The sequence below is a fragment of the Lepus europaeus genome, chromosome X (genome assembly GCF_033115175.1).
Source record: "Lepus europaeus isolate LE1 chromosome X, mLepTim1.pri, whole genome shotgun sequence".
NCBI classification, from domain to species: domain Eukaryota; kingdom Metazoa; phylum Chordata; class Mammalia; order Lagomorpha; family Leporidae; genus Lepus; species Lepus europaeus.
Window position 1 is genome coordinate 38802704 of NC_084850.1, and position 24946 is coordinate 38827649.

The following is a 24946-nucleotide window of genomic DNA, read 5'->3' on the forward strand; positions in this document are numbered from 1 at the left end:
TAATAATGTTTGTATCACTGTTTGGGAACATGTACAAGGAATGCGACAGCCATATATTATTAACATCAAAATAACTCAGAAGAGAAGCTCCTAATTAAAGCAGGACTGGTTTAGAAACTTAGCAAAATTGCAGCCAGAAATAACCACCTACCCACCTGCCCGGGACTTGGGACTTTCTTTTATGCATACAAAACAGACTTGATTCCTAGAGCTTCGAGATGGCTGCTATGAAAATTATAATGGGCTGTGACAATACCATTTTCAGCCTGTCCAAAACTGCACAAAACCTGGTCTCAGAAGGACAACATTGCTGCTTGAGTTGAGGTTTCAGCCAAGTGGCATCAAAGGAAAGCAAGATTGTGGTCTGCAGTTCTGCTGAGTTGGACTCAGTGACTCTCCATGATTGATTAATATCCTTTGGCTTTGCAAATGTGCATATATTAACTTTAGCATAGCAGTAGCAAAGATTCACTCATGGCCTGCCATGATAATTGATGCACACCTGTCCTGGGGAGCAGTATGTATGGTTATTTTGTGCTGTTTTAGAAGGAGTTGTTTAGGGTATTTTCAGTTGGTCATTTCTGGAAGAGGGAAACAGTAACAGATTAAAAGGAAAAAGGAGAAATTTTATAGGACAGTTGGAAAATTGTTTTGAGAAAGATCCCCAACACTTACAAACTGAGTAGTTATACTATTGGTAATTTCAATCCCTGTATTCTGAAATATAAGAATGCCCAACTGGCTTTACTTTTATGGGAAAGTCTCCATGAGCTAAGGAAATGTCTCTGCTATATGTTTAACCCTTTTGCAAAGTTGACATTTCTCTTATATGTACATTGTCTTTTTTAAATAGTGTCCTTCATACCCTTTCCTCCAGCTGTTCAGTCGGCTCCTTCTTAATTCCTGTAAAACCAAAGATGCCCCTCCCAAAGCAATCCCCCCTTCTTCCCTACTGTTAGCGTGGGGCATATGTTTTTTTATTTTGTGATAGCATCAAAATATATAGGTAAACAGTATTTTGAGATCAAATTTAATTATATGATTTTTTTCTCTAGAAATACAGTAATGAACTCCTTAACTGTTATGTTACCATATTATTTTCTCTAGGCTTAGCATCATTGTTCTTATTCAAATAGTTTATGTATGTTAGCTTCAATTTAGATAAAAACATCTTTTATTTTTCACTGCATCCTAAGCCAGTAGTAAATATTCAGATACCTTAATGATTCTTGCCTGCATGTTTTATGGTTATCCCTATTTTTTTCTTTTATTTTGATAGAAAAAAGGTTATGTTTAGAAAATTTTAAAGAGTATAAATAATTTATTATCTTGAGTCATAAAATAAACTTGATATTTCTTGTATGCACTAAACTAATATAAAGCCATATTAATCATTTTTGCTAGTATATTAATATTTTATCTGTATTTTGATTCACTAATGAATATTAAGAAGCACTATGCATCATGGGAAATTTTATTACTAGATTATTTTCCCAAATGTATTACTATATAAGCATATTCCTTCCACTCCCATTTCCTTCAAAAAGTAGCTTTTAGGCATCATGATAAAAATGATAATATATTTATAGAGACAAGATAAATCAAAAGCAGTAAAGATGAAAGAATCAGATTAGATATTCCATTTGCTTTCTCAATATGGTGTCTCTTATGCCTAGGTTTCCATCTTTACAGAGCTTATTGGGTATGTTTCACCCACACTACAGTCTAACTGATTTTTTTCTCTACCATCTGCTGTTCAGTTAATATGTGTTTAGATGTATGTTTTATGCAAAATAACTAACCACCCCACATTTTGGCATGCTTGACTATTATGTCTTGACAATATCAGCATTTATGGTTAAAAGAGAGATATTCTTGTTTGGACGTGTAAGTGAGTAAAAATTGCTTGCCCCTACCCACCTCACCAAAAGAAGAATACACTGAGAGGCTAAAAGGAAAGAGCCTACATTAAAAGAAAACCACTCACATAAATTTATTTCAGAGTGGTTCAAACATTGATATATAATAAGAAGCATACATTAACAGTTGCAATGTTTTGGTTTGTTTTGAAACTGTTTCACTAACTGTTCACTGGTTTATACAACTTGTTCTGTCAAATGTCTGGAGCTTATCTCTATGTCTGAACATCCTTAGACCAGACAGTGACTACTTTCAGTACTATCAAGAGGCAACATGTCTTCCAGGATGCCATAGTGTTACATCTGATGCTGTGTATGTAAGGGAACCAGCCAAATTCTCCAATATGGTCAACTTAATCATAGCTAATATCAGTGAATCCATTGTTCTCAGGGTTACAGCATAGCACTTGGAAGCCTATTGGCGTTAGCACAAAGTAACTCCAAAATGTTGGTTTCAAAGTCAGTCCAGACACATCTGCTATCAAATTTTTTGCCTTCCTGCCATTTCAAGATACCCAAACACATACACACACACACACACACCACACACACACAAATATACAACTCTGGGCTTGTAAGCAAAGTTTGAATACATTGAATTGCCCAGTGGAGGAGAAGTCACTGGCCTTTAAAAAAAAATTATTTGTTTATTTATTTGAAAGTCAGAGTTGCAGAGAGAGAGAGTGAGAGACAGAGAGATATCTTTCATCTGCTGGTTCATGCCCCAGATGGCCACAATGGCTGGGGCTGGTCCAGGCTGAAGCCAGGAGCCACGTGCTTCTTTCAGGTCTCCCATGTGGGTGCAGGGGCCCAAGCACTTGGGGCATCCTCTGCTGCTTTCCCAGGTGCTCTAACAGGGAGCTGGGTCAGAAGTGAAGCAGCCAGGAATCAATTCAGTGCCCATATGGGATGCTGGCATCGCAGCAGCTTTACCCACTGCACCACAACGTGGGCCCCAGTCGCTGGCCTTTCTACCTTGAAGTTGCCCACAGCCATGTGATTACCCAAACACACAAATAAAAATGTGGAGTCAGTGTGTGTATGTATCTCAGTGTATATAGTTAGTGACCTAAATAGAACTTTGCCTTTTCCTTTTATTTTTTGTTTTAAAAAACCATGAGATCTCTCTCAAATTTTTAAATGTATAGTACAGTTCTGTTAACTATAAACATAATGTTGTACCAGAGATCAGAAGAAATTTTAATCTTGCATGGCTATTCTATGCACTTTGAGCAACAACTCCTTACATTCCCATTCCTACTCCACTCCAGCCCTGGCAACCATCCTTCTACTTCCTGCTTCTGTGAGGTTGACTGTTTTAGATACTTCATATAAGGGGAATCACTGTATTTATTCTACAATGTCAGGCTTATTTCACTAAACATGTAGTCAAGTCTCATCCATGTTGTCACATATTGCAGAATTTCTTTCTTTTTAAAAAACCTGAAGAATATTCCCTTATATGTAGATACTAGATTTTCTTTATGCATCCATCAGTGGGCATCTGGATTCTTTCAAACTCATGGCTTACAGTAAAATGTCTCTTCCAGATCTCCACGTTTCCTTTTTTTTTAGTCCAAGTGCTGGTTTTGAGTAACACACTAATACTGAAACATACATGGTTCCTAAGATCATGTAATTTTTTTGAGATGTCAGAAATACCTAAAGACAGCAAACACATTAAAGACAGATTTGCTGTTTTAGTTTATATCCATGTCACAAACTGAACACTATCGAAGCTATTTTATTGTTGTTTGTTTTCCTCAAGCATAAAATTTTCACAGAGCACATTTTGATCTCTCAAAGAAAAACAAAGGAATGTGTTCTTTGGAAGTAACATCACTGTATTTGAATAGCTTCTTCCATATAAAGTATCTAGAAATGTCTGTCACCATTAATTATTGCATTTTCATATTTGAGACATATTCATTTCATACTAGAAAAAACATAATCCACTAGAAACACATAGAACACATAGAAGTCAATAAATTCTTACATATGTATACATATACACATACATATATACATATATATATATGTACAAATGGAGGGTACTTGAAAATGTTTGTGGAAAACAGGATTAAGATAAGGTCTCTGTCTCTAGCTCTATGTAACTGCCTTTGAATTCATAAATTAATCTTTAAACAAATGTGTTTGTGGAGAGGTGGGGATGTTGTGCTGCAGAGGGTTAGGCCAATGCCTGCGACACTGGCATCCAAATAGGGCTGGCTAGAATCCTAGCTGCTCCACTTCTCATCCAGCTCCCTGCTAATATGCCTGGGAAAGCAGCAGAAGATGGCCCAAGTGCTTGGGACCCTGCCACCCTTATGGGAGGCCTGGATGAAGTTCCTGGTTACTGGCTTTGGCTTGGCCCACCTCCACCTGTTGTGGCCACTTGGGGAATGAATCATTGGATGGAAGATCTCTCTCTTGCATACTCTCTCTCTGTCTCTCTGTAACTGCCTTTCAAAGAAATAAATCTTTTTGAAAAAAAAAGATAAGTTTTTTTTCATTCCATGAATAGTTTTTTCATACTATGCATTTCCCATGAACATTTTGAAGATCTCTTGTATGCATGTATTTTTTTTAAATTGGCATTAAAATAAACATCTTTCATTTTCCGTGAATTTTTTGAAATGCCCTCATACACATGCATGCTCACACACATACACACACACACACACACATACAAGTGCATATATATATTTAGGGAACCTTAAAAATAGATAAAATTCCTAAGGAGTGTAATAAATGAACTGTAAAACAGCTTTTATGAAAACATTTTGTCAATAAAGTTTTTTGAGTAAAATTTCTTTTGTAAAGGATTTATTTATTTATATATTTATTTATTTGAAAGGCAGCAATAGAGACAGAGAGGGAGATATGTAGAGAGAGATCTCTGTTGGTTCACTCCCCAAATGCCCCCAACAGCCAGGGCAAGGCCAATCCAAAGTTGGGAGCCAGGAATGTGATATGGGTTTCCCTTGTGATGACAGGGACCCAGTTTCTTGGGCCTTCATTTGCTGCCTTCCAAGCTCATTGGCAGGAAGCCTGATCAGAATCGTGGATTAGCCAGGACTCAAACAAGGCACTCCAATATGGTATGCTGGCATCCCAAGCAGCAGCCTACCACCACACCTACCCACTTTATTTTTTAAAAAGCATTTATTTATTTGTTTGTTTCTTTTGAGAGACAGAGAGACACAGCGAGAAATCTCTCATTCACTGGGTTACCTCTCAAATGGCCACGCAGCAAGGGTTCGGCCAGGCAGAAGCTGGGAACTGGAAATTCAAGTCACCCACATGGGGTGACCCAGTTCTTTGCACCATCACCTGCTGCTGCTTCATAGTGTACACATTAGCAAGAAGCTAGAATCAGAAACAGAGCCTGGACTGGAATTCCATTATGGGATGTGGATGTCCCTTGTGGCCTCTTCACTGCTGTGCCCGACACCTGTCCCTTGTTTTGTTTTAAACAGGGGAAGCAGTATGAAATGCTGGCTTAGTGCCTAATTTTGTACTGTGGAAGTGTGGAGTAGGGTACCCAGGTCCAAATCCAGATTCCACCACTTACTAGCTAGATGCCACTGAGAAGTTAGTTGGCCTCCCTGGGGCCAATTTTATTGTGTTTAAATGGAGTTAATAAATAGCATGGACAGGTCACAGAGCCACTGAGATGTAAAGAAGACCACCTTGTTAAGTATTTCCTTCAGAGCCCTGTTCATTGTAAGAGTTCAAATAAATACCAATTCCTGCTGCCATTGATCTGCTGTTATTTATCTGTCTCTCAACACTAGTTTATAAATTCTAAGAGGGTTAAGAGCTGTGTCTTATCACTTTACTTCCGTTTGCTTTATTTAATCCCTAGCAGTTTCTTATATGTTATCACCACATGGTAAACCATGCTTAGAGCTGAATGTTTGGTAGGACTAGAGGTAGGATTGATCTAAGTAAAATCTGTGTATGCAGACTGTGAATATTAAATAAATAAATATATTCTAAAATACACACATCAGTCTCAAAATGTAAAATTATATCTTTGTTTTTATTTATTGATTTTTTTATTTTTTAATTTACTTTAGTTTTTAATTAGTTTTTAACAGATTCAGTGTGCTTGGTAGATACATTTCTAAGAACATAATGATACTCGCTTTCTCCCTGCCTCCCCCTCCCTCCCATTACCCTTCTTCCTTTCTTTCTTTTTTTATATATTTTTTTTAGTTTTTGATATAACATATTTTAAATATACATTACAGTAAAAAGGCTTAATACTTGGCTGAATAACAAGTAAAAGGCAAAAAGACCCTAGTTTAGTGGTAATATAGACAATGGCTATAAACAATAATTGAATAGAAAAATGACCATTTCACCCATATGCAGTAAATTTTAAGTAATCATGGATCATTAAAACTATAGTAATAAAACATTCTTCACCACTGATTTCACAATGGTATAAAACAAAGTTTTATGAGACTATATTGCAGCAATACTGATACACAAGGCATTTCTTTCTTCCTTTTTTTCTTTTTAATTTTAGCACCCACATAGAAGGGAGAACATGTGGCATTTGTCTTTCTGGGCCCAGCATATTTCACTTAACATGTTGTCCTCCAATTGTGTCCATTTTGCTGCAAATGGTAGAATTTCATTCTTTTTTACAGCTGAATAATATTCCATTGTACTTACATGCCACATTTTCTTTATCCATTCATCTGATAATGGACACTTTAGTTGATTCTACATTTTGGCTATTGTGAATAGTGCTATTAGGACCATGGTGGTGCAGTTATCTCTTTGATGCATTGTGTTCAAGTCTTTTAGGTATATACCCAGTAGTGGAATTGCTGGATCATATGGTGAGTCTGCTTCTAAATCTCCATACTGTTTTCCAAGTGGCTGAACCAATTTACATTCCCACCAACAGTGTTTAGGTGCTCCCCTTTGTCCATATCCTCACCCACATTTGTTACTCTCTGTGTTTTGGATTTTAGCCAATCTGACAGGGGTGAGGTGATATTTCAGTGTGGTTTTGATGGCGTTTCCCTGATGGCTAGTGATGTCGAGCATTTTTTTTTATATATTTGTTGGCCATTTTATATTCCTTTCAAGAACTGTCTGTTGAAGTCCCTTGCCTATTTATCAACTGGATTGGTTATTTTCTTGTTGTTGATTTTTTTAAGCTGTTGATATATTCAGGATATTAATCCTTTGTCAGACAGACAGTTTGCAAATATTTTTTCCCATTCTGTTGGAGGTCTCTTCATTCTGTTGATCATTTCCTTTGCTATGCAAAAGCTTCTGAATTTGATATAGTCCCATTTATTTAGTTTTGCTTTTGTTGCCTGTGCTTTGGAGGTATTGTCCAAGAAGTCATCCCCTACACCAATCTCTTAGAATATTTCCCCTGCATTTTCTTCCAACAACTTCAGTCTCAGGTGTTAAGTGTAAGTCTTTGATCCATCTTGAGTTGATTTTTGTGCATGGTGAGAGGTAGGGATCTAATTTCATTCTTCTACATAAATAAATCCACTTTTTCCAGCACCATTTACTGAAGAGACTGTCCTTACTCCACTGTATGGTCTTAGCACTTTTGTCAAAAATCAGTTAGCTATATGTATGTGGGTTGATTTCTGGGCTCTCTATTCTGTTCCACTGATTTGTGTATCAGCTTTTAAGCCAGTACCATGCTATTTTAATTACTATAGCTTTGTAGTATGCTTTGAAGTCAGGTATTGACTTCCAGCTTGATTTTTCTTGTTCAGGATTGCTTTGGCTATTTGTAGTCTTTTATGATTCCATATGAATTTTAGGATTGCTTTTTCTAATTCTGTAAAGAATGTCATTGGTATTTTGATAGGGATTTCATTGAATCTGTTGGATTGCTTTAGGTAGGGTAGACATTTTAATTATACTGATTCTTCAGATCCATGAGCAAGGAGTGTCTTTCCATTTTTTGTGTGTCCTTGATGATTTCTTTCATCAATGTTTGATAAATTTCATTGCAGATGATCTTTCACTTCTGTGGTTAAAGTTATTCCTAAATGTTTGATTTTTTGTGGTTATTGAGAATGAGATTTCTTTCTTGATTTCCCTTTCTATGAGTTCATCATTAGCATGCAAAAAAAAAAAACTACTGTTTTTGTATGTTTATTTTGTAACCTGCAACTTTACTGAATCAGTTTATCAATTCTAACAGCTTATCTGAATGTTCACTATTCTATCACCACATCTAGAAGAAACTTGGTACATAGTAGGCCTTTGGTCAATCTGTTTGAATAAATGAGTGAATAAATCACTCTTCTGCATGTCTAAGAATGCAAGGACAGTTTCTGTCTTCAAAGGAAAGAAAAAAAAAGGCATTCAAAAGATACAAGGAGAGGTGAGCTTCTGCCATAGCATTTAATTCACAAGTTTTGATGCCTGCATCCTATATCAAGTGCTTGAGTTCAGTTCTCAGCTCTGCTCCCAATTCTGATCACATGTTCATGCATATTCACCCTGAGAGGCAGCAATAATAGCTCAAGTACTTCAGTCCCTGCCACCTACCTGAGAGACCTGGATTGAATTCTACTCCTGGCTTCAGTTTGGTCCAGCCCTGGACATTGTGGGAATTTGGAGAGTGAACCAACATATGGAAATTCTCTCTTTCTCTCTCAAATGGATGAGAGCTCTGTCTGTCTGTCCTTGTCTCTCTGCCTCCTAAATAAATAAATAAATAATTTTTTTAAAAAAAAGACACAAGATAGCAAATAAAGGAAAGGGGTAGTGAAAAGTAAAAGTGTTTGCTGTATTTTTTATCTTTCTAATAACCATCATATTTATGCCATTAACTGGAAGCCAATCTAAAAGTATTTTCTTTATTTCTACTTCTATTTTATTGAGGTACAGAGAGAAAGAGACAGAAATCTCCCATTATTGGTTTACTCCCCCAAATGCCTATAAAAGCCAAGGCTATGCCCAGGCTGAACACAGAAGCCTGAAGCTCAATTGAGGTCTCCCTTATGGGTGGGAGGGACCTAAATACTTGCTACCTCCTAGAGTATGTAGTAGCAGGAAGCTGGAATCAAAAGCAGAGTTGCCACTCAAACCCAGATACTCCTATATGGGATGCATCTTAACTGCTACTCTAAACTTCTACTCTTAAAGGTATTTTCTTTATCCCAGATGACTCAGGCTATCTGTGGAAATGTGAACTCATTACAAAATATTTTCATCTTTCCAGTAGCATAATTGCGTTCTACATTAAAAACTCAAGAATTTCGTTCAAAATTCTTACCATTGACTATGCCATCTTTGTTCCATTATTTAAGTGTCTTATGCCTCACTTTGGTAATCTGATTTTTGGAATAATTTTTAGTCTATATCTTGAACTATTTTAAAATGTTAATGTTGAATATAAGTGAAAATTAATGCATGTATTCCATATTGTTATTGTTAATGTTTCACAAATTAAATAATTTTCAGTGCATATTCAGCACATAACATGTGGTTTGTAATTTAATTTCAGCCATTTTATGCTTTCATATTTTTAAAGATATTTCTTTGAAATATTAATAAGTTCTGAATAAAAATTATTCAAATTAAATGGAAATTTTCATATTTTGCTTTTAGCATTTAGAGGAAGCTTTTCTGACAGGTTATATAAAGTGGAAATGCTGTCTATATTTTTCAATAGATTGTATATTTCTGACTTCCTTTTATTCAAATGGATGATTATACTGTGTTGCTAGCTAAAGCTTGTGTGAAGGTTAAGTGGATCTCAAGTTGATTTTTCCATGTTCTCAACAATCCAACAGTAATGATATTTAATATTTCAAGATTTTATTAAAATTATAAGTAACTAATGTACTACCCATAAAGATGAGAAATTGTAAGAACTGATTTGACTCAGTTAGCTGTGAAATATATAGTCTTCATTCCCAGTACTCTGCTAATACTTATTCCCGTTCTAATGGAAAAGTGTTTTATAATAACAATTACTCTTTGTATCAAACTTAAATAAAATAATAAACAGTTTTCTCCACCTAGCACTGGATGAAATGATGCTATTGTACCAGTTAGAGGACAAGGTTTGCAACTGCCATCTTTTTCCAGTTTATGGACGGGTAGATATAGCTACCTAAAATCATCAAAGACAATGTAACATGCCCATGAAAGTATAAAGAAAATAATTTGCACTCCACCTATGGAGGAATTCTAACTCTTTCAGGATGAATTTTAAGTCAACACTGTTACTGTATTACAAAGGAATATAATCTGTGAATTTATATGTAGTCACATAAACACATTTGGTGGCAAAACTGTAGACAACTCTGTGTAGTGCATAAATATCCAAGTAATTGTGATCACAGCTTCCCTGGGTCATATTTTCAAATGAGTTAATACAAAAATACTTTGTGTAACCTAAAGTATATGTTTTCTAAATTAACTTCCCAGATTCACAATTAAAACAAAATTGGTTTCAAATTAATATTTTCAAAAGGTTGGCATTTTTACCAACTAATGTTTTAAAATGCTGCACACATTTTCGTTTGTAAAACCTGCACAGAACACTTCTGTTAGAGAGAAGATGATGTGATTTTAGTTCACAGTTACCTTGAATAACTTCCCAGCTTGAAAAATCAGAAATATTTGTCTTTGTAGAGGACAGGGACTTTGAAAGGGAACTAAGGAAAAGAAGAGCTATCCTGGATTGCTTCCTCACCCCTCATATTTGATGAGTTTATATGTATTACATGGGCCTCACTTTACCACTTAAGGTTATATTTATTTTAGAATATAATTTACTATGAACTACTACCATCTCAGAAAGTCCACAGTTTGGCCGGCGCCGCGACTCACTAGGCTAATCCTCCGCCTTGCGGCGCCGGCACACCGGGTTCTAGTCCCGGTCGGGGCACCGATCCTGTCCCGGTTGCCCCTCTTCCAGGCCAGCTCTCTGCTGTGGCCCGGGAGTGCAGTGGAGGATGGCCCAAGTGCTTGGGCCCTGCACCCCATGGGAGACCAGGAGAAGCACCTGGCTCCTGCCATCGGATCAGCGCGGTGCGCTGGCAGCAGCGCGCCAACCGCGGCGGCCATTGGAGGGTGAACCAATGGCAAAAGGAAGACCTTTCTCTGTCTCTCTCTCACTGTCCACTCTGCCTGTCAAAAAAAAATTTTTTTAAAAATAATAAAAAAAAAGAAAGTCCACAGTTTTCCCAGAGTTCCTTTCTCTAACGCCAAGGACTGCTAAGTTTGTTTAAGCAGATAGGAAGAATTCACTGCATGTGTTGTTCCCAGGATAGTCTAACCATCATCCAGTGCCCTATTCTTTAAATCTGTGAGAGCTATTGTCCCTCTTTTCCCAGGGCTGCAAAGGCTGAAAAATCTTGGTATTCAGGAGCAAATACCTTTTTGTGGTCTCTCATCCCATTCTCTTTAGTTGTTCCTCAGAGAGCTTGGTCAGGAGAGGTTCTAGCATTAGTTATACACTCTGCCCATAACCAACCTTCTCATTTCACTGTAAGCATAGACACAAGCTTTTCCCTCAGTGCTCTCTGCACAACTGCTATGGTATGAACAGGGTTTGGCTCCAGAGCCCTTGAGGATGCTTAATCCTCAAGCTCATAAGTTGAAGTTGCTAAGAGGCTGGAAATTGAATCCAGTTATGGTGTTTAGGAGGTGGGCCTGGTGGGAGAGCCCTAGGCCACTGGAGGCTTTCCATATAATGGTAGTTCTTGTCAGAAGGTTGATTATGAAGGCTGTGTGGAGCCCAGATTCTCTCTCTCTCTCTGCTTCCTATCTCACCATGTGACCCTTCCTTTACAAGTGCTCTGTCATTGCCATCTGCTGCCCTCGCCAGATACCCAGTCAGTGGAGCTTCCAAACTTGGACTTGAATCTTCAAAACAGAAAGCTAATAAAACTCTTTCACTATTAGCATATCTGGGGTGTTTCACTGTAGAAGTGAAAAGCTGACTACTGAACAGCTAAGAGTAAGCTGCCTGGCCCAGTCAAGTTCATCATAATAGTCTATAACATATTTTGTAAAGTTTTGGTTACAGTCAATCTTAAATAAACCAAAGTAATGAGTAAGAACAGCCCTGTTCAAATCATAATGGGTGAAACAGTCTATCTCCTCTTTTCCATAGGACACAGTCTACTTAGTGATATACCCACTTTATGTTATAAACAGAACAGAAATCTACTGGTAGCTATGATATACCTTGTATCTCTTCAACAAGAAAGTAGCATTTGGTTTCTAGAATCCAAACTGCCTGTAAGGCACCCAATAAGCTTTTATAAAATGCATTTTATAGTAAATTATTTCTTTACCATGCATTCTGCTATATACCTTTAAGATTACTTTCATTTAAAGTTATTATTAATTTCTATTCTCTAATACAGGAGATAAATAGAATGTCCAGTTTTAAATTTTATCTACTATATTAGGGTTCTCCTGAGAAACAGAACCAGTAGGATGTGTGTATATGAGATTTATTATGGGAATTAGCTCATGTGATTAGGGAGACTGGGAAGTCACATCATCTGCTGCCTGCAAGGTGAAGATCCAAGAAAGCTGGTGATGTAGTTCCAATTCAAGTCCAGAGTCCTGAGAACCAGGAAAGCCAATGGTGTCCCAGTCACATCTTAGTCCAAAAGTCAAGAGCTGTCTGGATGACAAGTCCTAATTCGAGTCTGCAGGCCCCAAAACCAAGGATGCTGATGTCGTGTGGCAGGAGGAAAATGCGTGCTGTTACTTCTAGAAGAGGGAGTTTGCCTTTCCTTCCCTTTTTGTTTTATTTGGACCCTAAAAAGATTTGATGATGCCTGTCCACATTGGTTAGGGCCATCTTTTTTACTCAGTATACTGATTCAACTGCAGAGCTCTTCCAGAAACTCCTTGACAGATGCTCCACCCTGTCAAGTTGACATATAAAATTAACTATTACATCTACTGAAGAATGTACTAGGGTTATGCAGATGTTAAAGATACAAACTTAACTCAGGCTGACTATATATACATATATATATATATATATTCATTGTTACATACATAACTTTACAATCAAATTGATACGTTTGAAGCCTTGTAATTAAAATATATTTAAAATGAGATTGATAAAAAAATAACAGGATTACAATTTATTAATAAACACACTAAAATATTACCATAAAAGTATTCTCAATAAATCAAATTGTCTGCAAAATTGGTTTATCTTAAGATTCATAAGAGATTTTAGTTTTTTGCATATTCAAGACAGCCCCATGACCCATCTTCCAATGTAGATTCTATTTCAACAAGTATTTATTTCTTAAAAGGGTACAGAGCACAGTGGTTAAAAATATGAGTCCTGAAACTACATTCCATTTCTCAGACTTAACAGCTGTGTGACCTTGGGCAATTTAAAAAAAATAAACTCAGAAAGATCTTGTGAGGATTAGTTGAAATAATCTATGGGAAACATTCTACAGTGCTGATTGAAATGATCTACGGGAAACCTTCTACAGTGATGCACATAGAGTAAATTTTTAAAAATGGTTAAAGACTTAGGTATAGTTACAGTCATTGTTGCTGCTTTTCATTTGTTTATTTCTACTACATGCCAGGCACTGTTCTAGGTGCTGATGAGTCAGTAGCCAACAAACAGACAAGTTCTATTCTCATGGCCATATTTTTAAGTGTTGAAAGTCAACAATAAACAGGTAAATAGAGATAGTATCAAGTAGTGACTAAGTTCTCAGACTGAAATAAAACAGGCCGGAGTAATAGGGGTAGGTGTGGATATTTTAGATTGGATGCTTGGGGAAAGCTTCTCTGAGGAGATAACATTAGAACAGAGATTGAATGACCTGGTAGAAAAGGAACATTCTAGATAATGAGAACAGCATGTTCAAAGGCCCTGAGTTGTCTATGACCTTGGTATGTCCAGGAAATTGAAATGTTAATGTGACTAGGCATAATTCTTAAGCGAGAGAATGGCGAAGTTCTAGGTTGCAGAGATGGGTAGAAGACAGAGCCTGTAAAGCCTTATGAACCATTAGGAGTTCGGATGTTATTCCAAGTGTTATGAAAAGCTATTAAAGGGTTTTCAGGAACAGATTTCAGATATCAATAGATGTGCTTCAAAACAAAATTCAAATAGAGATGATAAGTTGGCAGTGTTTTAGAAAAGTTTGTATCAGTACATCAAGGGGAGATTGGAGTTAGATTAGATAAATCTGAGTCATCAATAGATGGTATTTAAAACCATGTGGATTGCTGGGATCAACTAGACAGAATATACACGAAGATAGAGGGTGTAGGACCAAGCCCTCATGGTACTCTGACATGTTATAAAAGTTTCCAGAGAGAGAGAGAGAAAGGAGGTCAGAGAAAAAACATTTAAACATGAGAGTGTGTGTCACAGAAACTAAGAGAAGTAGATGCTGCTAAGACCTCAGAATGGTAACAGAGGGGGCTTTGTCATTGTAAATAATGCACTTGAACTATATGAGAAGGGCTAAGTATTGTGTCATGGAAGACAATGGATGCCTTTTGTCTAGTTTCTAAGCCTTGAATTTTAATAGTAGGATTCTGCTTTTTTAATTTTTAACTTTTAAAAGATTTATTTATTTGAAAGTCAGAGTTACAGAGAGAGAGAGGGAGAGAGAGAGAGAGAAACAAAGATCTTCCATCTGCTGGTCCATTCCCTAAATGGCCGCAACAGCTGGGCCTGAGTCAGGCTGAAACCAGGAAACAATAACTCCATCTGGGTCTTCCAAGTGGGTGACAGAAACTCAAGTACTTGAGCTGTCATCTACTGCTTCCCAGGTGCACTAGCAGGAAGCTGGATTGGAAGCAGAGCAGCCAGGACTGGAACTGTCACTAGGATACAGGCTGTAGGTATCTTGCTGCACCACAAAGCTGCTTTCTCTATCTATTTAAAAAGGTTATTATGAAAAATATGGGACACAAAGAAGGAAAAGTATATTGTAAATAATAAAGTCCTTTCCTAATGCACATTGATGCTGGTAGAATTATTTGTAATGTTCGATCGTAAATTTTTCAGGGTAGAGGTGAAGGCTTTAATGATCATTGTATCAACCACAGTGCTTATTATAGTATCAAACAGTGTTTTGTGTTTAGTGACTGCTCACAAAATAATATAAAATCCTTTTAATGAAATAAAGTAATGAAAAAGAATTATACTGGGGCTGGCATTGTGGCAGTTTAAGCCACCACTAGGGACATCTGCATTCCTTTACAGGGTGTCTGAGTCTCAGCTGTTCCACCTCTCATCAAGCTTCCTGCTAATGCCTCCTGGGGGAACAGCAGATGATGGCTCAAGTGCTTGGACCCCTGCCACCCATGTGACACAACCGATGGAGTTCCTGGATCCTGGCTTTTGCCTGATCCAGTCTTGGCAGTTTTGGGCATTTGGGTGTGAAACAGCAGATGAAGATATCTCTTATCTCCCTCTCTCTCTCTTTCTATCTTTCAAGTAGGTGAAAAAAACGAACTTTAAAAATAAAAATTATATTGTCCAATTCTGTTTTACTTGCAGCCCCATGGAAGATTTGATGATATGATAGCAGTTGTGAAGGATTTCAGTGCCAACTCATGCCATCTATCCATTTTACAAAGTAATCATTGTGAAGATAAGTGAGAGACTTAGAGTTTGGGCTGCTTTCCATTTGTTATTTATAAGATAAACTATTCCCAGAATTTTTCAAATTTTCTCACTTTGGTGCACTGACAATTTCTGAAATCAGTTTTTCTTCTATAAAAACAAATTGATGAAATTTTGTATCAAATTGGACATATTTAAACTGGTGAAAAATTGTGTTAGAATAAATGGAGAACATACAGATTTTGCCTTTTTGTTATTGTTGGCTTTTTCTCTGTGTTGTGCAGATGTTGAGCTTTCTGAAATATATAGACAGTTTAGTAATTTGCATTGCAAATAGATTTCAAGTAAGTGACCTTTGCAAAGTGTTCCTGGCTAGCACTCCCTGGCATGAGTGTGTTTCATTTAGGGAAAAGAGAATACAAAACAAAACCCTACTTTATTCTGTACTAAGAAATGAAAAGTATTTGTCTTCTCTCTGCTATGTTTAAACAGGATGTGTAACATTTTCTTAGAAATCAGAAAAGGTATGGTGATAGTCTCAAAGGTGAAATCAGAATGGATATGAAGCATTATATATTCTTTTGTTGCTGAAAAGAAAGTAGAGCCTGTCAGAAATGTATTAATTCTTTCAGGTCTATTAATGTCAAAATGGACTTGAGAATTGAAAGACTTAAATGTCACTTGTTAGGGACGGGTTGTTGTGTTGCTAATGTGAATGCTAATAATTAAGTGGCATAAAAAAGAAGTTAGGTAGGGGCCATCTCACTTTTAAAGTCATGGTATATTCCTAAGTGTCGGCTGCAAAGTAATTTTCCAGAAATGGCCTGATTCTCCCATTGACTTCTATTATAAAACTAGTGTTTTGTTCCCTTAGAAAGTAAATTTGGCCCCAGGTTATAATGAAACACACTGAAGAATTAAAAAGAAAGTTACAAATCAGCTGGTGCCGCGGCTCACTAGGCTAATCCTCCACCTTGCGGCGCCGGCACACCAGGTTCTAGTCCCGGTCCGGGCACCGGATTCTATCCCGGTTGCCCCTCTTCCAGGCCAGCTCTCTGCTGTGGCCAGGGAGTGCAGTGGAGGATGGCCCAAGTGCTTGGGTCCTGCACCCCATGGGAGACCAGGAGAAGCACCTGGCTCCTGCCATCGGCTCAGCGCAGTGCGCTGGCCGCAGCGAGCCAGCCGCGGTGGCCATTGGAGGGTGAACCAACGGCAAAAAGGAAGACCTTTCTCTCTGTCTCTCTTTCTCTCTCTCTCTCTCACTGTCCACTCTGCCTGTCAAAAAATAAAAAAAAAAAAGAAAGAAAGTTACAAGTCAAATATTTCAAGTGACTGTTATCAATACCTGATAAAAAAATATCACCACAAAATATTAACATGCTCTTATGGTTCCTAAACTGGTATACAGTAAACTGTGCTATTATCCTTCTTTTATGATTCCAAGTCTGTGACTTTTCAACTGAAAGTAATTTTATTTCTAGACTCAATATTGCTTTTTTTTTTTTTAAGGTTATTTATTTGAAAGTCAGAATTACACAGAGAGAGGAGAGGTGGGCAGGGGGTGGTCTTCCATCTGCTGGTTTGTTCCCCAGTTGGCCACAAGGGGCGGAGTTGCGCTGATCTGAAGCCAGGAGCCAGTAGCCTGTTCCGGGTCTCCCATGTGGGTGCAGGGACCCAAGGAGTTGGGCTTTCCCGGATCATAGCACAGAGCTGGATTGGAAGTGGAGCAGCCAGGAAACAAACTGGTGCCCATATGGGATGCCAGCACTGCAGGCAGCGGCTTTACCCACTACACCACAGTGCAGGCCCCATCATTATTGCTTTTTAATAGATTTAACTCTAATTTTCAGATGTTTTCTGGTTTCCTTTATACTTCCTGTTTAGCCTGCTTACCTTTCTCTGAAGCATTTTTGTCAAGTAACATTTACTAGTTGGTAGCAGGAGTGTATGGGCCTTGTAGCCATCCAGTCTGTAGTATTTTTTTAAACATTTGTTTATTTATTTGATGGCAGCCTTACTAAGCTTATACAAATATTTGCCTATTACAAATGTATTTACAAAAGTGATGGTTTACTTCAATCTTAATATCTATTTTCTAAAATAAATTTATTTACTTATATAAAAAGAACAGATTTCATGTATTTCATATATACAATTTTAAAAACAATACTTCCCTCTCTCTCCTCATCCCTCCCTTTATCCTCTTCCCTTATTTTTCTTTTAATTTTTGTGATAAAATACTTTGAATTTACTTTGTAATCACAAGCTCTATCCTCCACTAAATAAAGAATTCAACAAGTAGTAAGTAGAAAGACCACTGTTCCTCAGGAGTATAGACAAGGGCTATAAATAAGAATCAAATCTCAAGATGTCAATTTCACTCTTATGCATTACATTTCAGAGAAAACAAATAATAGTTGGCTTTGGGGGACTGGCTTATTTCACTAAGCATAATGGTCTCCAACTGCATCCATTTTGTTGTAAAAGACAAGATTTCATTCTTTTTAATGGCCTAGTAGTATTCCATCTTGTGTATACCACATTTTCTTCATCCAGTCATCAGTTGATGGATATCTGGGTTGATTCCATATCTTATCTATTGTGAATTGGCTGCTTAAAATGGGGGTGCAAATAACTCTCATATGCTGATTTCATATGCCTTGGGTAAATTCCCAGGAGTGGGATGGCTGGGTCATATGGCAGATCTATTTTCAGATTTCTGAGGAATCTCCATACTGTACTAGTTTACATTCCAACCAACAGTGTATTAGGGTACCTTTTTCCCCACATCCTTGCCAGGATTTGTTATTTTGGGATTTTTATATGATAGCCATTCGAACTGGGGTGAGGTAAAACCACATTGTGGTGGCTAGTGATCCTGAGCATATTTTCATGTGTCTGTTTGCTATTTGTTCATCCTTTGAGAAATGCCTGTTTATGTCCTTGGCCCATTGGATCATGCTCCTTAACACAAAGCTACAGTTTTACAAAGAGTGCCAGAGACCAGTATGAAAAGCTGTTCACCATGCACAACAACATGGTAAAGCTGTATGAGAATCTTGGAGAATACTTCATTTTTGACTCCAAGACAGTGAGCATAGAAGAATTTTTTGGAGATCTCAGCAACTTCCGAACTTTGTTTCTGGTGAGTAATTCGTCTTAAAGCATTGCAAGGCCTTTTCCTTTTATTTTTTTTTCTTTTTCTATTGTCATGTTATGTACTTATTGACTATACTGAGTTCATGTTATAGTCATTTAACAAGAATTGACAGATATTTTATATGTGTGACATAGGTAAAACTTGTTGGCTGGTTTAATGTATAATGGAGACCTAAATGAATTGTCTTCAATTGAAGGTATATATGGGAAATATTCCATTGAAATTTTTTAGAAAATGAGTAAATTGGTATTTAAGTGACCGAATTTTAAGTAACATAATGTTATAATTTCACCTAGCTTAAAAATTTGTATCTAAGATCATCTTTCACTTGATACACTAAAGTGATTATGAACTGATGAACAGATTTGTTTCATAGCCTAAATGAAAAGTTTATTTTAAATTGGACTATGTAAATGACCTTGAATACCTTTAATTTTTGTTGCTTTAAACTGTCACTCCTGGGGATAATAGATTTTAGCACTTGTTAGGAGTAGGCAATTAGGGTGCAAGTTGTGATGCCAGAAGGAAGCTTTGCTGTTATAAATACTGTGGAAACACATTTCCTCTGTATCCCAAGAAGGACTAGAAGGAAGGACACAGACTATTTATGATGGTAACAGAAAGAGATGCACAATAGGTGATATCAAACTGGTAATGGCCCATGTATTTGAAAGAAGGAACTCTAGCAGTCACCCCCAGCAGGAAGATCAGTTAACAAATGAATTCACTGTAGTTTGAAGTGTGTTTCTGTTTCCAAAGTTATTTGTTAAATAAAGCTCCCTCTCCTAGTGTTGCTCCATGAAATCACCTGATTTTGATGTGACTTACAAAATCTGAGAAACAAATATACTTGTGGAAACCAAATTGCTTTCATCTACTAACCCAGGGGATATAACCCAGAGCTTGTCCCAAAAGTGAAATAAACAACTTTGGTAATAGAAGCTAAACAGAAAACTCTCATAAAAATGATCATTGATCTTTTTTTGGTGAGAATGTTAGCTAATTTTTATCTTTGTCCCTTAATAGACACATATTTAACTTTTTAGCTAACCAATAACTAGCAGAGTGGGTTCCACTCTCAAAGAAAAGAGGGCTAAGAGGAAGTGGTCAAATCATTTTCAAAACTTAAAAGCTATAAATATGATATGAACATGTAATCTCCTAGGTTATATTTACTTATTTCCAAAAAGAAAAAGAAAGTATTTTAAAAAGTAAATGAGAATCAAAAATATTCTTTCATTGAGACATTGAGATGGTAAGTCCAATAAATTATTTTTATAACAACTATGAGTGAAGAGAAATAAAAATTATAATTAATATTGCAAATTTCCATGCAAAAGTGCCTTATTTTAAAAACATGGATTGGGGGCCAACACTGTGGTGTAGCTGGTTAAGCTACCGCTTGCAGTGCCAGCATCCCATACGGGCGCTGGTTCGAGTCCCGGCTGTTCCACTTCCAATCCATCTCTCTGCTATGGCCTGGGAAAGCAGTAGAAGATGGCCCAAGTGCTTGGGCCCCTGAACCTGCGTAGGAAACCTGGAAGAAGCTTCTGGCTCCTGGCTTCAGATCCGTGCAGCCCCAGCCATTGCAGCCAACTGAAGAGTAAACCAGCTGTAAACTCTCTGTCTCTCTCTCTCTCTCTCTCTCTCTTTGTCTCTCTGCCTCTCCTCTTTCTGTGTAACTCTGACCTTCAAGTAAAATAAGTAAATATTTTTTAAAAAATAGATTGGATCCTAAAGCACTACCTGTCACATTATATACTCCAAATTCCTCAATACACAGTCATAGATAGTGTACTTCTCCCATTTTACAGCATGTTTTTAAGGATAATTTCTGTATTATAGCCTATATGTACATAGTCATATTCACCAGATCCTTAGATATCTTGCTAAGAACTATACGTGTATGATTTCTCAATCATAACTTGTTTAAAAGTGAAGATATTATTGTTAAGAAGACCTGATTCTATGTCCTGCCACAAACATGCTATATGACTTTAGATAAATCATTTATCATTTCTAGCTATCCATTGTTGTTTTTAATGAAAGACTTAGAGTACTGATCTATAATAACTTATTCCTCTTTAGGAGTCTATGAGTCATGGTCAGAATTTCAGAGATGGCAGAGTCATGTATTGTGTCTATATATAAAATATATTTTATGTCTTTTTTCTTTCTACTGTCTTCTCTTGAGTACAGAGAAAGAATGTATCACAAATCTTTCTCAATGAAAATAATTTCATATTCTTATGTCTAGTTTCACATGCACTTACCTTCTTGAGAACCTTTTAAGATTGATTTTTACAGGCCGGCGCCGCGGCTCACTAGGCTAATCCTCCGCCTTGTGGCGCGGCACACCGGGTTCTAGTCCCGGTCGAGGCACCGATCCTGTCCCGGTTGCCCCTCTTCCAGGCCAGCTCTCTGCTGTAGCCAGGGAGTGCAGTGGAGGATGGCCCAAGTGCTTGGGCCCTGCACCCCACGGGAGACCAGGAGAAGCACCTGGCTCCTGCCATCGGATCAGCGCGGTGCGCCGGCCACAGCGAGCCAGCCGCGGCGGCCATTGGAGGGTGAACCAACGGCAAAAGGAAGACCTTTCTCTCTCTCTCTCTCTCACTGTCCACTCTGCCTGTCAAAAAAAAAAAAAAGATTGATTTTTACAAGTAACCAGATCCAATAATGTGTCAACCACTCTGAAATAATTCCCTGGTGTAGTCCTGGCCAGACATTGCCATCTTTGCCATAGATACACTACTGCTACCACTTCTATCTACAATTTTTTTTTTTAAACTTACTAGCACAAGACCTAGATGTGTAAGTTCTTAGTGGTTTTGAATTTGGGTTAATCATGTAACCTCTCTGGGCATTGGTTTCCTGGTCTATAAAATATAGATGATAGTTCCTGCTGTGTCTTCCTCACTCCTGTATGAAAAGACATCATAACCTATGCTATGCAGATGTTGAGTGTTATTAGCTATTCTCTGACCAGTCTTTCAATTATTTATTGAGAACCAACTTGATTTTGGTAGTGTTCTGGTCCAGAGATAAAAAGAAGAGAATAGTTTCCTTCTAGGAGTGGAGAGAGAGAGAAAAATGCAATATAGTTTGATAAGTGCTGTCACAGAAATATGTTGAGGTATTATAGTAACACAAAAGAGGAATGACCTAACTCTGCCTGTACTGGCCAGAGAAGCCTTTATAGTGACTGTGACATTTAGGCAGGGTTTGGAAAAATCCACAGGACTTTGACAGGCAAATCTGACAAGCAGATGTAAGGGTTTACACCTGACCTATAAGCCAAAGATTCCTAAAGCAGCATCACCAACTTCAGTCCATCATTTGTACTTTCCATGTTCCTGTTTCATTGTGAGCTTAAAGTGAAATCACTGTCCCAGGGGAGGGAAGAACCCTGAAAGGGAGACAAAAATTGTAATCGCCAGAAGTTCCCATTTTCTTAGTGCTTTGTATTTGGCCTCAGGGTTCTTAGTGCTAAAAGCATATTGGACTATAGATGGAAGCAATAAAATACCAGTAGTGCTGAGAAGAAAATAAGAGTTCTGATTCATGTGCTACCAAAAATTACTTCCAAATGAGCTCAGAGTTTCATCTTGGAAGATCTATTTGGCATGTGTAGTATAAACAAAATGTACATACCAAAAAATCTTCCTCAGAGATATCCTCTAAAGGGTAGGAAAAACAGAAATAAACAAAAAGGATTGACATTATGGATTAAGACCTTTGTCCAAATAATCACATTCAAATGAATGAATGCAGAATTGGGTAATCACTATAACTAATATTATACATATTACATATTATTCAGCTAATGAGCATATTAAAGGTATTCAAGATGAATGTGCAATATACTGGTGTGGATATATATGTAATTAGAAATATTTCCAAATTTAGAATGATAACTTTCTTTCTAGTTACATTCTATGAGATTGAGATTTTATCTCGATTTACAAGGAGTACATAATATAGGCAAGATTACTTAATAACCGTAAGTATAAGTTGAATATTTTGTGGAAGAAAATCAAATTCCATATTTATGTGATGCTAAATGTGTTTTTTGCTTATTCTCCTTTATGCTTCAGTCTTTTTACTAGTTCAAATAGTTGACTGCACAAATAGTCTTTTTTCTTTTGAGATATTTTGAATAGAATATTCAAAATCAGTGAACCTTATATGTTTCACCACCATGAAGTATCTTGCTTAGGCATAAAAATTAATTTCAGCTGTTGGGAAAGTGTTCGAGGCAAGTATTATACTTCAATAACTTTCATAGCTCCAAATAAATTATTAAAAATACTCCTTTTCTCTTTTAAGTCTGTCAGTTTTCTTCTGCTTCTGTGTGTGTGTGTGTGTGTGTGTTGTTAAAAAAAACCATGTATTACCCAGGCACTCAGTAAATATGTGATGTGCGTGTGTGTTTTCATTCTATACCTCAAATACTAGGATTGTAGGAATAATGCTTTGCATAATTATTAGACTTATTGACATGAAAAGAAAATTTGACTGCTACTATTAATCATGCTAGCAGATTTCTGCTCAACAAAATAAGCATGTGTTACTGTTCATCTAAATAAACTTTAGAACAGCTCTTAGGTGAGCATTAAAATGGGCTGTTGGAGGCCTAGTGATATCAAGTCATCATGGGGTTTTATGCCATCATTAAGTATTGCTGCTTCAACCTTCTAGATAATCTTTTAAATCCTTTCGTTTCTCTCCAAGTCCACACACTTACAGTTCTGGGCCTCCACCATCTCTCGGCTTGACTGTAGCAGTAACCTCCTGACTGATATGTGTGTTTTATTCTCTAATCTGTTGTCTGTCTCCTAATCCATTCACCACATTATAGTCAAAGTGAAGTTGAAAACAAAAGAAACAAACTAATTGTTACTTTCCCAACTTAAGATCCTTTCATGACCTCCCTGTGAGCTCAGGATAGAACTGAACTTTTAAAAATTAAAATGGTTTACAAACTCCAAAGAGCTATGCTTACTTAAAGGCCAGATGGATGGTTGGCTCTGGGCCACACTCCTTTAGAGTTAACTCTCCTCTCAGACTGGGAAAAGTCAAGTCTGGAAGTCAAGTGGAAGTAACCGAACAGAACAGCATGTTCATAAGAGGACCTGAGCCTCTTAGAACAGAAACTTTGGAAGCATGGTGTCAAAACCAGAGGAAAGCTGAGAGGTCAATGTGTGACTGTCATTATGCCTTAATTGCTCCCATCACTGGTAAGACATAGGGAGTATGACAACCAAGGTTACTCTTAGATTAATTCTCAGGGATGTTCTTCCTTCTATTTTAAGTAATTGTTCTTTTAAAATCTAAACTTGTCTGAGAGCTCCCTGTGTAGCCATGTTCTTCTGGTGATACTTAATTTTGAGAAATTCTCGTCTCTCTTAAACTATCTTCCCCTTTACAGGGCTCAATCATATCTAAATCTAAAGTGTAATTGGAAAGCCAAAGTGAGCATCTGCATTTAGTTAGATTCAAAAGACTAAATTGATACTATACAGAAAATTTTATTCATTCATTAAAGGTAATTTGACTTTAAAGAAATGAAGATGAATTTCTGCATAAAAAGATTGTGTGTGTAATTCCTGATCCAAGAAGACTAAGTTATTTTGACACATTTTTAAACCTTCAATTCACAAAGCACTTGACATTTAAAGGAAACTTTAGTGCAGTACTTTACTATTAAAATGGCAGACTTTTTTAAGAAACCAAATATTTTGTTTAAAAAAGTAATGTATTTTTTAAAAAAAGATTTTATTTATTTATTTGAAAAATAGAGTTACAGATAGAGAGAGAGAGAGAGAGAGAGAGGTCTTTCATCCACTAGTTTACTCTCTAAATGGCCACAATGGCAGGAGCTGAGCCCATCTGGAGCCAGGAGCTTCTTCTGAGTCTCCCACTGGGGAGCAGGGGCACAAGCACTTGGGCCATCTTCCACTGCTTCCCCATGCAACAAGCAGAGAGCTGGATCAGAAGAGGAGCAGCCAGGACACAAACTGGCACCCATTTGGAATGCTGGAGCTGCAGGCGAAGGCTTAGCCTACTACGCCACAGTACTGGCCCCAAAAAAGTGATTTTTTTAATGAGTAATTCTATGTTGTCTAGAATTCCATCATCCCAAAATCTCTATTAGATGCCTCCTAACTTGATACCTCTTTACTTTGCCAATAAAATAGTCATCAGTACCACCTCAAGAACTTGCAAGACCATGGAATGTACCTCTTGAATATTATAGTTTTCATCGTAGGCTAAATG

General features: G+C 37.2%; 1 protein-coding gene across 1 annotated transcript in view; it reads left to right on the forward strand.

The window, feature by feature from the left end:
* DIAPH2 (diaphanous related formin 2) overlaps positions 1 to 24946 on the forward strand; it is a 985476-nt gene that overhangs the window by 744564 nt on the left and 215966 nt on the right. The window contains exon 24 of the mRNA XM_062183022.1: positions 18491 to 18655. Within this exon, the coding sequence (XP_062039006.1) occupies positions 18491 to 18655 (165 nt within the window). The remainder of the gene's footprint in view (positions 1 to 18490; positions 18656 to 24946) is intronic.